Below are 15,865 nucleotides of genomic sequence, written 5' to 3'. Positions count from 1 at the left end.
GTATAATTACATCTTCCACTCCGCTCGCCTCTGGCCATCATTCACATGCTTCTGTGTTATCAGTCCCCACCCTTCCTTCTAAGTGGTTGGAAGAATATTTCTGCTTTCCAGCGTTAATGAAAATCTGCCCACAAAGGGCTTTTTTCCCCAGTGTTTAAAACAGATTGTTTACCGGCGAATGCCAATGCAGAATATATCCCATTGCTTTATTCTTGCAAACCTTTAACTGCAGCACATTGACATTATTTCAAGAGGAAAACCCAAACCAAAATGTTGCATCACATTCAGAATCAGTTATGTCTCCCTCCACATAAGATCCCTTTTTCTCTTCCTTCCATCGCCTTTCAAGAGTGTTCTAGGTTGATGCTGCTGAGCATGCTCAGTCCTTCCTGGGTTCTTTAGCGTGGGAAGGGCAGTTTCTTTTGAGATCTTTCTTGTGGCTAAAGATTGCATTCACCTCCTCAGATTTCCTTTGCTCTACTGCTAGACTTCGCTCCGGACTCATTTGGTTACACAGCCCAGCTGTCTTCATTTGCATCTTAACCATGTACCAACATACACCAATTTATTCTGCACTGCCCCCCTCAAATGGCCTTCATCTCATTGTCAGCTTATGTATGGGACAGTGTTAAGTGGTGCTCAATTTATGGCAGTTTCCAGACTTATGAAATCTGACTTGCTCTGCTGACTATCCTGCCAGTAGGTCAGGTGATTGTAAGGGGTGAAGCAGCAAACACTCATTAGCAACACCATGCTTGTGTAGTGGTCACCGCCTAACCCTTCAGGTTCCAGTCTTCTCCTCTGCCACCATTCCTTTGTTCCATTTCCTGGCAGAAAGTACTGGACATACTCACAGCCCTGCTCAAGGACAGCTGATTGGTGGCTGGCAGAGCTGTGGGGTGCAACTTCTTCCTAGCGGCTTCTCCTGCTTTATCATTATGTTCATGTCTCTTTTTGGATAAATTTTTACAAACATTTGTAAATCAAAGCGGGAGAATATGGTGCTTGTGTACGTGTTCTTGTGACACCTGAAAGATTCCTTGAAATTGTATTTAAAGGAATAAAATAAATACATGGGAAGCTAGCATGCTGCAAAGCAAGATATAGACCAAAAAACCCATAAAAACCCTCTGGATCTATGCCTTCAGGGATAAAGGCCAACTGATGCCCAACATGCATTACAGTCCTTCCATTGCTTAACTTACTTTAAGATTGACACTTTTAACATTAGTCAGTCACCATGCAAAAGGAAATATTTTTAATAATACAATTAAAGTTGAACATGGTAGGTAAAGATAATTGCAAAAACAAAAAAGACTGAACTGAATGTGGCAGTGAAAGAATTAAGGGCGTGATAGCTGGGGGAGGGGGCTCTGTGGTATCCCAGCCCCTTCCATTGGGACCCTGAGCATATACTTAATTTGCTTAAGCATTAATCGAGGGCTGTCTGGGCCCCACAGGCATTCTTTTAAAATGCTTAAAAAACCAGAATGGTTGCAATTTAGGACTCTCATTGGATACGTAGACACTTACAAAAAATATTTTAAAAACTGAATTGGAATGATAAGAGACTGAGAGCTAGGATATAGCCTTGGTGGTGGACAGCACTCTCTGTATTTCATAAGAGGCCTAAAATGTTATCTTTTCTGCTCTAAGACATTCTATATTACATTTCTCAAGTATAAGATAAATATTTAATGATAATGAAGTGCCTAACAAAATGAGGCACTATACTAAACATATAAGTTTACAACCTGTGCCCAATGGGCTTCTGTGTCGAAATTCTGAGGTGCAGTTACAAGAAAGGAAGTCCTGTACTGCAAGTTCTCCAACACAGGTTCACACCAAGGGCCAATGCTACGTCAGCAGCTGTGCTCTGACATGAATCACTTTTGGTATCCAAAACAGAGCTCTTTGATGTTGTGAAGGAAAGCAAATGAACACGTTGATCTCCTAGCTCTGAAAATCCAATGGAGGTCAAGTAAAAACATTGCCCAAGTTAGACCTGTCCCACTGAAGTAAAATCAGCAGAGACCTGAGATGCAACGTAGTCCAGAAAGAAGAAAACAGCCAAATTGCACTGAGTATCAGTTAAGCCCTCTAAAGCAAGGGGATACGTGTTGGCTCCCAGAGTTGCTGGGCCAAGCTGCGTGCCTGCTGGATCATAGCTTCATTCGGCATGATGCCCAGATGGATGGTCAGCAGCTCATAGCACTTCACCACTTCATTGGCATGTTTCCTGCCAAAATAACGGAGCAGTTTCCTGTATGAGAGAGTCAGAAAATGGGTAAATGTAGGTGGTGGTGAAAAAAGTGAAATCAAGTAAGTTCTACAAAGCCTCAATGGTCCTTCCAGCAAAAGACAAAAGCCTTGCACTTCAACCATCAAGAGGCTTAGAAAAAATTAAAATATAGCCATACAATTTTAGGCAACTTAAAGATCTCTCCCAATGTTATGCAAAGTAAAAGATAAAGTTGCAAGAATATTGATGGTTACACCATCTTTCAACTTCATATCACACAAAGATAACCACAGTATAGGTTTAGATCTGACGTTGGGGGCCGCACATTTCAAAGTTGTGAATTATACCATTGCTAGGAGGAAGAGATAGTTAATTAAGCTGTAAACACTGTCCTTTTCAGAGCTTGAATCAAATCCCTTCTGCACCCATCAGTATCTATGGAATCAAAACCCTTGCTTACCTGTAATAATCACCTGCCAGTGTCCCAATGGGAACTGAATCATCAGAAAGCACTGGCACTTCCATAACCTCCAGCTTATATCCCTACATGGAAACAGAAAGAAATTGTCAGGGAAAAGATGTTTTAAACCAAAGCAGATGTTATGTATTTTTAGCTCATGGCTAAAGAAGGCATCCTTATCTTAGTGCTCCCCAGAAAGCCTGGACTAAAGTCATCAGTCTGTACTATCTTCCTGTCGTCAGTACTTAATTGCCATATTAGTTGTTCATCCCCAAAGCTGGGAAAGGCCAATACCTCATCAAAGATGAGTAAATTTGGCTTTATAGGTAGGCATCTGAAACACCTGCAATAAATCAGGAAGGGTTTCTGATTCCAAATTGTTTTAAGCAGCAGCAGGAGAAAAACAAACTCTCCCAGGCCATAAATTATACCAATTAAATAAAGAAACTAGGAGTAGCCAGTTGTGGATTTAATGGGGAAGGATTATGAATTTGATTTGGGTATGCCAAAGCAAATCTCAGTACCACACTCTGAAGAAAGTGTCTTCAGCTTCTGTATCAACCTTTTTTATATAGTAAGTTGTAAAATAGCATCCTTCCCCTCCCTTCTCTTCTGAGCTCGACTCCTCCACAATTACCAGCTCGTTCTCAAACCAGAGGAAGTAGGTACAATAGTAATCTCCATCCCGGACCATCAGTGTAGTGTATCCCTTCTGCAAGAAGCTTCGCGCTAAAGCCACCAGTGACCATACCTGTGAACCAAAGGCAGAAAAAGGAAAGTATAAGTTTCCTTAAGAGTCAGCCCAAACCTCAAATTCAAAATCTCCCATTGAAATTATGTCAATACAGACACTTGTCAATCACCTAACATTACCTTCTTCTTTATAAATTGAAGTAAAGGTCCTTTGCCTAATTCTGAAGAAGATTCCTCTGATATGCCAAGTGATGGAGCCACCATTTGTCCTACTGTACGATCCACATAGATGAAATGCACAAGCCCTGGGAAATTTTCCAAATATGTGGATGAAAGCAAGTTAAGAACTTGGTTAAAGATAGGCATCTTTTCCATTTTGGCCGTGACCAGCTCAAACAGTAGACTTAAACGTTCACTCTCTACAACAATATTTAGGCACTTCATAGAATTTTTGGAGTCAAGAGCCCAATCCCTATTTTTAAAAAACACAGAATTGAATGAATAACAGAGCTATCATTTAATTTCTTTAGACTTTAATGTTTGTCTAGGAGTATGGATATTTTCTTGCTGTATTTCTGTTATCCTTCAAAAACACCAATTTTTTTTTGCTCTGTTCCAAAACCTGAGAAACTTAAGAACTGTGCTCTTCTATTCCTGTACTGCCACATGCCTATAGCAGGGGAAACACTAAATGGGTTTTGTGCATGTGAAAATACAAAAGAAATTCTTGTTCTCAAGGCTGTTTTCCCAAGAAATTCCTTGTCTGCCAATGTTGCTTCCATATTTGTTTCAAAACAGTATTTTGCCCAGTGCTTCCCTCTCTCTTCTCTAGAGCCTCTCTATTTTTCTATAGGTCTTCCAACACCCCCCACCAAAAAGAAAAGATGGGGGCGGGGGTAAACATCAAAGGATATGACACCATGGTGACATTGCGCTTGCTCTTCACCAGTAAGAAGTCTTTCCAGTCTTTGAGCTTGTCCCTGACAATACAAGGTGGAGAAAAATAAATAAACAAAATATTAATGTTGCTTATGCATACAAGTCATGAACAACAGTGTTTGGCACCTACAAATCCTGCAACCCACCAGACTCTCAGCTGCAATTTCATCTTTCTGCTCCTTCTCACTCACTGTGTGAATTGCTGCACCCGCTCCAGCAAGTTCTGAGGCAGGCCTTGGGCCCCTGGAGATCCAAGGAAGAGAAGCCGGTACACAGCACAGAGCTGTCGCCGGACGTTGCAAAATGCCTGCAAAAGCCTGAAACAAAATAAATATCAGTATGTTCTTAGAACAGCTCTCACTCTAAACGTCAGGCCATTTTTTTTCTACAATTACTTTTTATAAGGAGCTGTATATCAGCAACCCAGGAGAACTAATTAGCCATATAGAATTCTTTTTCTTTCCTTTCCTAATATTTGAGTATGTTTTCTGTATATTTTCTCTGCTACACAAAAGTATTAGATGAGGTACTGCACTCTTTAATTGGACAAAAAATATCTTGTTTTGTTTAAATTATAGCATTCCAATTTTAAGCTTTAAACTAGTTTTCATCTGCTTCTCACCTCAGGAAATGGTCTCCTGTCCCTCCAGTTTTTAACAATCTTAATCAGTTGGAGCTCTGAAAGCAACAAATTGCCCCCTCCTGCTTATTCTATCTTTTACATTTTAGTTCTTGCTATATGCTTTATATAATTTTAAACCTCTTTGTTTCTTCTTTGTTAATTCTTTTAAACAAGCCATCTATTCTCAATACTCACAGGTGCAAAATTTAAACGATCCCATAGATGTATAATGCTTGAATGGATGAATTTACTTGTGCATATCAGTCAGCAGGTGTGATAATTATATAATTATAATTTATACTCACTCCAAGGAAGTCCCAGGCTCACTTCGAGAAGAAATTTTGTTCTTTAACTCTTGCCATGTATTCTGTAACTGAGGGACATTGAGAAACAAGTTGCATTCAGAATCCATTGCACAACAGAGTTCAGCTCCTTTCTTACATAGGTCTCATTATCAGTCAAAAAGCAAAGTGGGATCTCAACCACGGTAAAGGTCTACTCAATTCTATCCCATGCTGAAGGGTTTATCAGTAATTAGCCCAGCCCTCCTCATATTGAGCAAAAACATCCACTAACACTACTTGTTTTCTGTGTAGATGAACTTAATTTTTACCTGTGACTCTTGCCCACCCAGCTTCTTGACAAATTTGTCCATTCTATGTCGGAGCTCCAAAAATAAAGGCTGAGAACGCAGAGGTTGCCGGCTCTCCTGTCCCTCTTTCAATTTCTTCTCTATCATCAGGATTCCATCCAGCAATTGGTAGAGAGAAAGGGCCACTTGGGAACTGGGGTTCTAGAAGGCAAAGAGGGTGGACATTTAAAGGGTGGACATTCAGGAACCACCACTCGGAGGGTATCATATGAATGTCTGTGGACTCTGTTCACCTTTGTGAGGAGTACCAGCAAGATGCCTGGCCAGAGTGAGAGGCAGTGCATTGTGTGTGGCATCATGGGGCAATAGCCTTCTTTCAAGTTGACATCCAGAAATATTCTCCGTGGGTTTGTAGCTTCTGAGGCTGGGGATTCTACAATGTGCAGCATATCCTCAGCCAGCTAGGAAGAAAATGTACAGGTGTCATGGAATTAAAATAAAATGAACTGCAGTATACGTATATTGAGATTAATGTCCCAAAACTTCTTGTTTCATTATGATTTAAGGATGTGCCAAGATAATCCGCTATTACTTTGAATTTGCGATGGCAATGTAAAGCAATAGCTCCAACTACTGACAATTTGAAGAAGCAGGCAGGGAATATGTGGAGAGCAAATCACAAGGAGGCACATATTCGTCAGAACTGAGTTCTAGAACAGTGTTTCTCAACCTTGGCGACTTGAAGTCCCGTGGACTTCAACTCCCAGAATCCCCCAGCCAGCATAGCTGGCTGGGGGATTCTGGGAGTTGAAGTCCACAGGACTTCAAGTCGCCAAGGTTGAGAAACACTGTTCTAGGGAACTTCTCCCTCACACCTGAATAGAACACTTGCCCAGAATTTGTTTGTTTTTTAATTAGGATGAGGCAACTGCTTAAATGATTCTTCCAGGACCAAAAAAGAATTGGGTTGGAGGATGCTTATCTGGGTAGGTAGACTATCAATCTATATTACGCAAAATGGAAGTTGTGTATTGTATCACAGAACAAGCCTCCTAAGATTCTCTAGGCAGGAGGATTTTCTATATTGGTTGAAGATTATGGAGATTGTAGCCTAATTTATCTGGGGGATACAAAGCCTGGGAAAACTACTATAAAGAAAACCCCTTGTTCTCTCTTTTGCCTCGAACTCTTTGATTCATTATAGAACAGTCCCTAGCCTCTCTCCATCTTCTACCGATGAGTTTCTTTATGGCTACATTTTATCTTTCATGGAGTTTTATAGAGTTTGAGCGATTTCATTTTATTCTTTTCTTCATATGGGGACAAAAGGTGAATGTAAGCCTATGCTAAAGGCTTGGCTTACAGAAAGGAGAGTGGGTGGGTGGTACCCTAAATCATTTCTGCTTTGGTGATAAAATAAGTGAAGGTTAGAGAAAAGTGTAGGAAAGAGTAAATCCCCAAAAGATGAAAGTACAAAAATGGATTATGACACTACCAATCCTGATCCAAGTACTTACCAAGAAATCAGCAGAATTTACCTCTCCATCGCTCTGTGAATCCACACCCTCAGTCCAGGCACTTCCTTTAGATAGCAGAAAAAGAAGAGAGTCTAAGAGTGCTTCCAAACAGAGCCTTCTTATATTCTTGTCCCTGCCTCAAATACAAATTTTTACTGACATGTTCAGTCACAAACATCTTCCACTTGGAGCCTCTGTGTTTTCACACGTTTTCTTTTTTCCACAAAAGTCCATTAAAAATAAATGTGGAATAGCTGCATAATAACTACTGATTGATGGTCCTTATAAGCACCCAAGATACCCTTACCTCCAAGAATGGGAAAGAAGTAAAAAAGACAGCAACTACCCTGTTTCCCCAAAAATAAGACCTCTCCGAATAATAAGCCCAATTGGGCTTTTGAGCAGATGCGCTAAAATAAGCCCTCCCCAAAAATATTGCAACACAGCAGCAGCCATGAGGTGACCACGTTCACCGCCTCCTCCACCTCAAAAATAATAAGATCTCCCCAAAAATAAAGCAAAGTGCTTATTTCGGGGGTCAAAAGAAAATGAGACCCTGTCTTATTTTCAGGAAAACACGGTAGCACAAGAGATTTTGACCATCACTATCTAATCCAAGCATCTGGAGCTATTTCTATCCCTTTTTCCACAGGTTTTCTCAGCTTTAAGACATTATTTTTCTAATGCCACAATAGTAGTAGAGCTCTGTCCCAAGCAAGCAAGCAAGCAAGCAAGCAAGCAAGCAAGCAAGCAAGCAAGCAAGCAAGCAAGCAAGCAAGCAAGCAAGCAAGCAAGCAAGCAAGCCAAGATAATAGCAGTTGCCATTTTACTACAGCCAGTTAATATGCAACCAATTTCTTCTGAAAGAGTTCTACTCAGAGCCATAACAGAATGCCCCTCATTCTCCATAATCTCATCTCAATGTTCTCCACAATTGATCCCAAACTCACCCGTGCTCTGTTGGCTAGGGGAAGCCTTGGGGGTGAAGAACTCTTCAGGCATAGAGAGATCATCTGCTATCTGAGGGAAGGCGGAAGGGAACTGACTCAGCCAGAGCTCAACATGGCTTCCTCCCCTATGCCCCTGAAGAAATCCTTATCGTGTGCAACAGAGATTAACCAATCTGGGCAAAGAATGGATCTCACACAGCTTGTTCCAAACCTTAGAGAAGCTTTATTGTGTTCTAGCTATTCTAATTTTTGAAACCCAGTCCACATCCAGCATCCAAATCCCAAGCCACATTAAAAAGACTAGCCAGTACTCACCTGCTCTTCAGAAGTGCTGTGGTAAAGGGGACTGTTCACTGGAATACTCTCACTGCTTTGAGGTCTCTGAAGACTTATTTCTCCTTCTATAGGCTGAACAGACAGGTTTGGCATCAGCATCCAGTGCCACTATAAAAAGCTATTTTTCCAGTGTTTAATTTCTCACAATGCCTAATCATAACTTAATTTTGTAGCCCTGTGGGAAATTAAAATAGTAGAAAAACATGGGAAAAGAAGCATTTACAGGAGCTAAGACTAGAAATAGAAATTGTCACACTCATCCCAGTCTTCTTTTAAAGAGCTTAGGATAACATATATTGATTACCGCATTTTTCGGAGTATAAGACGCACCCTCCCCCCCCAAAAAGAGAGTGAAAATCTGGGTGCATCTTATACAATGAATACAGCATTTTTGGCCTACCGAAACCCCATCCCTGTGGCAAAAATGGACGTGCAGAGGGTTTGGGAGGCTTGCAAAGTGCTCCTGAGGGCTGGGGAGGGCAAAGAATGGGCCATTTTTGCCCCCCCCAGCCCCCAGGAGTACTCTACAAGCCTCCCAAAGCCTCTGCATACCCCCCCCAATGGGCCATCTTTGCAAAAAATGGGCTGTTTTTGCTTGTTTTTGCCCCCAGCCCCAGAAGCACTCTAAGAGCCTCCCAAAGTTCTGCATGCCCCCCTCTTTTCTTTTTTCTTTTGCAAAAAACAAGGCATGCAGAGGGTTTGGGAGGCCTGCAGAGTGGATTTTTTAAAAAAAACAATTTACCTTATCATGGTGCTCTTATACTCCCGTGCGTCTTATAGTCCGAAAAATACGCTACATCTTTCAACTTCCTTTTAGATAGGTGGAGTGAATATCAATGACATTTACAGCTGATGAGGATTTGAACTAATCTTCTGAATTCTAGTGCGACAGTCTAATCATTAATTAACAATGTCATTCAAGAAAGACTCAAACATTCGGGCATTTGTGCAAATCCCATAAAGCCAATGCTGTTTAGTAATTAAGATACTAGAACTGAAGAGAAGCTGATTTAAGTTCATTCTCAACCAAAAGAGCTCTCCAGAAGACTTTTGATCAGTCACTATTTTGCAGCCTAATTCATTTTATTGTTAAGAGAAAAAATGGAGAAAGGAGTGCTTATGCATGTTGTCTTAAGCCTCCAAAGGAAAAGTGGCATATATCTCTATATCTGGCACATAAATATTTATATGAATAAAAGTTCTTAATTCAAGATCCCTATCATAGAATTCTGTTTCTACCTATTTCTACTTTGGCATTCCATCCCAAAATAGTTGTCAAAGGGATTCTCAGACTGGGAGGGAAGAAGAAGGTGATAAACCAAGAGATTCTTATTCCTTTTATATGGAATGGTTATTTCTTTACCTGTGCAAACACTTCAGGAACAGGCTGGTCCTTAAAAGAGCTGGGATATAGATCCTGCACAATCAGGAGCAGAGTGAGCAAGTCAGCTGGTCGCAGAGAGCTGGCATTCCGGCTGGAAGCAAAGCGCCCCCGAGAAAAAGAATGTAATTGTTAGGGAAGCCATATACTAACTTCCCAAAGGGACAGAGAAAGCAAATTGGAGGCCCAAACAATGGGAAGTATCAGAGGAGGAAGCCCAGGTAATGGGCTTTTGTTGGGAAAAGTGGCACCTGCATTAGACAGAAGATGACTGACAAGAACTAGGATTTTACCTGGAGTAAAAGGCAAGTAGTTTAGTGTGTATGAGCAGGAAAGCATGCACTACTTCATGTCCAGCACGTTCCGTGTTGCTATTGATGTACTGTACAACTTGCCGCTCCAAGAATTCAATACACTGTTCACACAGTTGTGGGTGGATCAGCCGCTCTACAGCCTGATAAAGATGAGCAGAGGGACATTTATATTTCAAGAGCCTCTCCAATCCTACCTCTGGAGCTTGTGGGCCTTTGAATTCCCCTATAGTACATAAAGTACATTTCTATTCCTCTAAACAAATGTAGGATAAATGCCTTCATCCCATCCCCATTCTTAAAATGATGCATCTTACAAGCATTTCAACAACCCCACTCTACATTACCTCTACAGCAAAACTCTGGTCTTCCTCATGCAGCTGGTTATAAGTCTGCAGCAAGCTCTGAAAAAGCCCCCAGATGTGAGCTCGTTGTTCAGTTTCTACTGGGCGAAGTCTAAAAAAAACAAACCCCAGCCAATCAGCTGAGTATAGCCACCGCTAATTTTCCCTTTCACCACCTTTTCCTCAATACTTTGCCATTGGTCCCCCTTTCTATCTACATCTAGTCATCCTTAACCCAACTATTCAGTCTTCCTTAATATATCAAGCAATACAACACAGTTCTTGATAAGTGCTACCCTGTTTCCCTGAAAATAAGACCTCCCTGGATAATAAGCCCAATCAGGCTTTTAAGTACATGCACTAAAATAAGCCCTCCCCTGAAAATAAGCCCTCCCTGTAAATATTGCAGCACAGCAGCAGACATGAGGGGACCACGCTCATCATCAACTGTACCTCAAATATAATAAGACCTCCCCAAAAATAAGGCCAAGCGCTTATTTCAGGGGTCAAAAGAAAATAAGACCCTGTCTTATTTTCGGGGAAACATGGTATAAGTATACAAATCTTTATGTTGCTGTCTTTGCCTATCAATATAAATAATGCCAACTTTTCTGTCTCAGAACCTTATGACCAACTTCTAACACATAGGTGATATACATTAGAGAATGTATTAGATTGACTTTCAAGAAGATGCTATTCCCAACACGAAGTACCTGAAAATTACAATGCCTAGACCTGCCATTGGCTAGACAGTTGTATTACAGCAATGATTCTCAACTGTGGCAACATCAAGACATATGGACTTCAATTCCTAGAATTCTCTAGCCAGCCTCCTGGTGGGGAATTTTCAGAGCTGAAGTCCAAACATCTTAAAGTTGCTAAAGTTGATACACATTTTATTACAGCAGTATGGCCAGGATTACTAATGTACAACATTTATACAAGTCTAAATTCCAAGAGTGAGAAAAATGAAAAAGATCTTGCCCTCATGTCACTTAGCACAATTACAAAAGAGGAGCTTAATATTAGTAGAGCTGAAGAACAACATATAAAAAGCATGTTGATATTCCATCCAAGAAATGGATGTTCCAGCCAAGAAAAGGCCACAATGAAAAATCCAGCAAAACAAAAATCCCATCTTCACCCAATCACTCACTCCCGATGGAAGAGGTGACTGTCCAGTGTGACTAGGCCAAAGTGAGCCTCGGTTAATCTTCTGAGCACATAGAGCTGACGGCGCAAATCATCCTCACTCTCACGGCCATCTCCATTCATGGCAATGTACAGGCACTCGCCAAACTGAAAAACAAACAAGACACACCTACAGAACTGCAACAGCGACAAGGACAAGAAAATAAAACAAACAACATACTACTGGTAACATTTACCATAAAACTAATATTACTTAAAAGCCCCTTTACTGCTCCAAAACTCCAAGCACATTTTTATTTTAAAATGAACCATGTTTGAAATCAAAGGCAGTTCATTGATGGTTAAAGTCACTGAGCTCACTTTAGAGAACATTGTTTGACACTTATCAAAAAGCGTCCAGTCTACAACATATTGTTTCCAGGGTGCATTTGGCTGGTGGTTGACAAAAAAATGACATTTATACATTATTTTTATAAAAACCAAGTTTAGTTTCAAACATTGAAACCAAAAGATAAGGAAAAGAATGCAGATAGTTCAGTGATCACACATTTAGCAACTGTTCAAAGTTATTACATCATGGATTGAGAGGACTGTTTCTCATAGGTGTAGCCATTGCAATGTCCCATGGTCATATGAAGACCATGAGACCATGATGCCAGCACTTGTTGCCAGCACTGATGCCAGCACTTGGCAACCAGCTCACATTATGATAGTTGCATCCCATGATCATGTGATTGCCATTTCCTATCTTTACTGCTGGCTTCTGGCAAAGCCAGCAGGAGGTTGCAAATGGTGATTATCTGACTACATGTGATCATGTAGGATTTGCCTAACAACAGCAAATATAGCAAATAGCCCTGGACAGCTAACTTTAAGAAAGCATGTATTCAACATCCTCCCACACCAATTAGATCTTCAAGGAGGATGTTAGAATGAAGTTTTTTAAAGTGCTTCCACACAGACCTTTCCCTTGCTCTGCAAACAATTATCAGCCTATCTGGCATAACAGGCAAGAAATCCCTCTTGGAAAGCCCTCTCCTCCCTTCAAGTTTGGATCTAAGAGGAGTTGAACTACATACAAATCCAGCTGAAGGATGATTCTCTTGGGACTTCATATGCACATAAATGGATACATGTGCTTTAGATCTCCATGGCACCTAACTTATCAATTAAAAAGTCAAATTTGGCTTGAGGCCAGTCATTAGGCTATGACATCCTCAGATACAAATCTGCCTCCAACTGAAAGATTCAGAACTGAGAAGATTGAGGGACTCCCCAGCTAAACTGCAGAAAAAAATCTGGTTGGCTCTCCTTTTTGACTGAAATACTCCCCTAATTGTGGCCAAATGATATGTGAACTGATGTTATAAAAACTAAAATGCAATTCACGTAAGAAGGCCCCATGTCAGAGAAACATATTGTGATCTTTACTTATTGCTGTTTTAAGTTATATTGTTTAATACCATTTTATTGTTATTTGTTAATTGATTTGGTTTTTTTTAAAAGTAAAAGTTGTAGAGAAGATTCTATTTTGTATAGAAACAAAACTCTTTTGGGAGAAGAGAGAAAATATTACTTCGAAACTAGACGGTTCATTTCTGTCCTAAAACAAGTGGCACATCCAGAAGATATTTATCCTCTTTTTGTTAGAAGTTCACCAACTACTTGTACTACAAAGCAGTGAATAATTACCATATGCAGCACATATAGATGCTTGCCATTTTCAGCAGAGAAGCAAGTGTATGTGTCTCCTAATTTTTCTAGCATAGTTCCACAGGAGATGATCATGGGGGCAAACAATGTGTTGATGCTGTCTTCCACAGAAGGTATCTGTGAAAAGAAGGAAAACCAGCAAATATTCCTGTCTTCCAATTAGCACACGTATCTTAGACTAGCAGAAACCCAATATCCTTCCAAAAAGTTAAACATGATCTCTTAAACAGGAACATGTAACTATTAATGTACCTAACCACATTAGGCCTTGCACAGACGACCAAGAAGCAATATATCAAAAGTTTACAAGGGCCACTACTCCTTTCTTGAGTGATTTGGCAAGGCTTAAAGGACCCATTGTGCTCTTTAATCCCCTGAACTACAAAACATACACTGTAAAAACAGGCCTGAAAACATTTGACTCCATGTACTTGCATGGGCCTCTGGGGCCTGCAAAAGCTGGCAGACTGCCATTTTGGCCTCCAAAGAAATCTTAGGTACACTTGCTCTAATGCAGTGTTTCTCAACCTTGGCAACTTGAAGGTGTCCGGACTTCAACTCCCAGAATTCCCCAGCCAGCATTCGCTGGCTGGGGAATTCTGGGAGTTGAAGTCCAGACATCTTCAAGTTGCCAAGGTTGAGAAACACTGCTCTAATGCTTCAAGAGTTACAATTTCTAAATGGAGCTGAACCCAAGAGCATCAATCTCCTGCTCCGGCATTTGTACTAATTCTCTCTTCAGATCTTACTTCATCACCATTCTGATCCTGGATTCCAAATCGCTGCTGTAGCATTGCCAAAAAGTCTGGATCTGCCCAGTAGAAAAGGACTTCAGCACCCTCACTGGAAATGAGGACACACTTCATCTGTGAAGAAATACAAACACTCAGCTTTCAAGGTGGTTACCTAAATTTAGTTCCTGTTTAGCGGGTGAAAAACAAAGAAGAAGAAAAACGTCCAGTTTTGGATCTAACGAGAAATATCAATCAACAAAAGGGACAGTTACAATGGTAACCACTGAAGAACTGAGCACAATAAGCAAAGTTAGTTGCTTATGGGGCTGCCCTTGAAGAGCATCCGGCGACTTCAGCTAGTCCAGAATGCGGCCGCGCGAGTGATAGTGGGCGCACCTCGGTACGCCCACATAACACCTATCCTCCGCGAGCTGCGCTGGCTACCTGTTGATCTCCGGGTGCGCTTCAAGGTGCTACTCACCACTCATAAAGCCCTCCATGGTAGTGGATCTGATTACTTGAGAGACCGCCTTCTGCCGATTACCTCCCTTCGTCCCATCAGATCGCACAGAGTGGGCCTCCTCCGAATTCCATCCGCCAGTCAGTGCCGACTGGTGACTACGCGGAGGAGAGCTTTCTCAGTAGCAGCTCTGACCCTTTGGAACGATCTCCCCGTAGAAATTCGCACCCTCACCACAGTCCAGAGCTTCCGCATAGCCCTTAAGACCTGGCTATCCCGTCAGGCCTGGGGATAGGATTTTATACACCCCACCCGAATGTTGAATGAATGTTGTGTTTTATTACTATTTGTATTTGTATCCACATATTGTTTTACGTCTTGTTTTGCACTCCCTTCCCTTGAGTTGTAAGCCGCCCTGAGTCCCCTCAGGGAAAAGGGCGGCCTATAAGTGACAATAAATACTAAATACTAAATACTAGTAGCATCTATAATGTGCCTACGGGCTGACGGTGCTCCAAAGGGAACTGTAGAAAGAAGGAAGAGCCAAGAGCCTCTTCTCCACTGCTTCGTATACGGAAACGAAACTTGTTTCTACAGTTGGCAGAGGAAGAAGGGAAGGGAAGAAGCGACACCCAAACACCCCGCTGGAAACCCACCGGGAATAAGCGCCAGGATGTCACGGCGATTTCCCCGGAAGGAGGAGAACTTTTTTCAGGCCAAGACGGGCCCGTTTGCGCCGAACTGCCCTACCTTTCCCGTCCTGGGGACACGCCTCCAAGCGAGGCAGGGATCTGCTGCGGAGGTGGAACCGCGGGGTCTTTTCAAGTGCGTAAGCTCGGCAGAAGGAAGGGCCCTTCCCCAAAGCGGGTCTCATCCGCTCCAAGCCAACTTGTAGAAGACAAGACAAGCCCGGCGCGCCGCTGGGCGCGTGACTCTGCCTTCTGAAAACGTAGAAGGCGCGGAATCAGCTGCGCCTGAAGGCCGAGAAGGCTCGGCGCTCCCGCCCGCCTGCCGTTGCCGCCCTTTGGGCGTCGCTGTTTAGGGGCTCGGGGTTTTGTTTGGATCAAACCGGCGGCGAGTCTGTTAGGCAGATGGCGGAGCGGAAGGAAAGCGCCATTGCCTGGCCTGTTTCCTCACTACTCCGTTGGCTGCATGGCCGGTTCAATGAATCGCGCCGCTCCGCCTTTGAGAGGAGAAAGGGCGGGGCTGTTCGGCAAGGTGCCGGCGAGATGGAAGTTAGTTATCCGCGGTGAAGAGGGCCAGGCACCCCGAGCGACTCCTCGGTCCAGCAGGGCCGCAAAGGCGTTTGCCCAGCTGCTGCCTTTTCTCGGGGAAGGGAGGGCAGAACTCTTTCTCCACTTGCAGGCGGCTGCTTCCCGATCTCCCCCAGCAAGTCCTTTTTCGGTTGTGAGATGATGT

The 15,865-nt window shown here is 42.3% G+C and overlaps 1 protein-coding gene across 2 annotated transcripts; it reads right to left on the bottom strand.

Annotated features, from left to right (window-relative positions):
* Positions 1-1,237: 1,237 nt before the first annotated feature.
* Positions 1,238-15,624, bottom strand: HPS1 (HPS1 biogenesis of lysosomal organelles complex 3 subunit 1). Of its 2 annotated transcripts, none has more exons than XM_087725703.1 (19): positions 15,197-15,624; positions 14,002-14,118; positions 13,232-13,369; positions 11,544-11,686; positions 10,391-10,499; positions 10,026-10,186; positions 9,715-9,826; positions 8,331-8,423; positions 8,016-8,085; positions 7,066-7,130; positions 5,842-6,009; positions 5,570-5,749; positions 5,262-5,329; positions 4,526-4,651; positions 4,311-4,375; positions 3,576-3,721; positions 3,340-3,453; positions 2,703-2,785; positions 1,238-2,263 (listed from the first exon to the last, which is right to left on the bottom strand). In XM_087725703.1, exons 2-19 carry the CDS (start codon positions 14,116-14,118, stop codon positions 2,101-2,103), a joined length of 2,121 nt encoding a protein of 706 aa, XP_087581829.1. In that variant the 5' UTR covers positions 15,197-15,624; the 3' UTR covers positions 1,238-2,100. The 2 variants fall into 2 exon arrangements, with proteins under 2 accessions (XP_087581829.1, XP_087581830.1); XM_087725704.1 differs by lacking the exon at positions 15,197-15,624 and adding an exon at positions 15,103-15,176.
* Positions 15,625-15,865: the final 241 nt, after the last annotated feature.

The sequence above is a fragment of the Thamnophis sirtalis genome, unplaced genomic scaffold (genome assembly GCF_051295495.1).
Source record: "Thamnophis sirtalis isolate CommonGarterSnake01/CBP01778 unplaced genomic scaffold, rThaSir2_p1.2 scaffold_11, whole genome shotgun sequence".
Classification (NCBI taxonomy): domain Eukaryota; kingdom Metazoa; phylum Chordata; class Lepidosauria; order Squamata; family Natricidae; genus Thamnophis; species Thamnophis sirtalis.
This window is presented reverse-complemented; position numbering and strand designations above follow the sequence as displayed.

Bases quoted from the DNA above. Each gene is read 5' to 3' on its own strand.
- HPS1 (XM_087725703.1), bottom strand. From the start codon at position 14,118: ATGAAGTGTGTCCTCATTTCCAGTGAGGGTGCTGAAGTCCTTTTCTAC. The intron at 9,827-10,025 runs GTAAAATCCTAG...CTTTGCTTCCAG, and splicing joins CTACTTGCCTTTTACTCCAG to CCGGAATGCCAGCTCTCTGC. The intron at 7,131-8,015 runs GTGAGTTTGGGA...TGCTATCTAAAG, and splicing joins CCCTAGCCAACAGAGCACGG to GAAGTGCCTGGACTGAGGGT.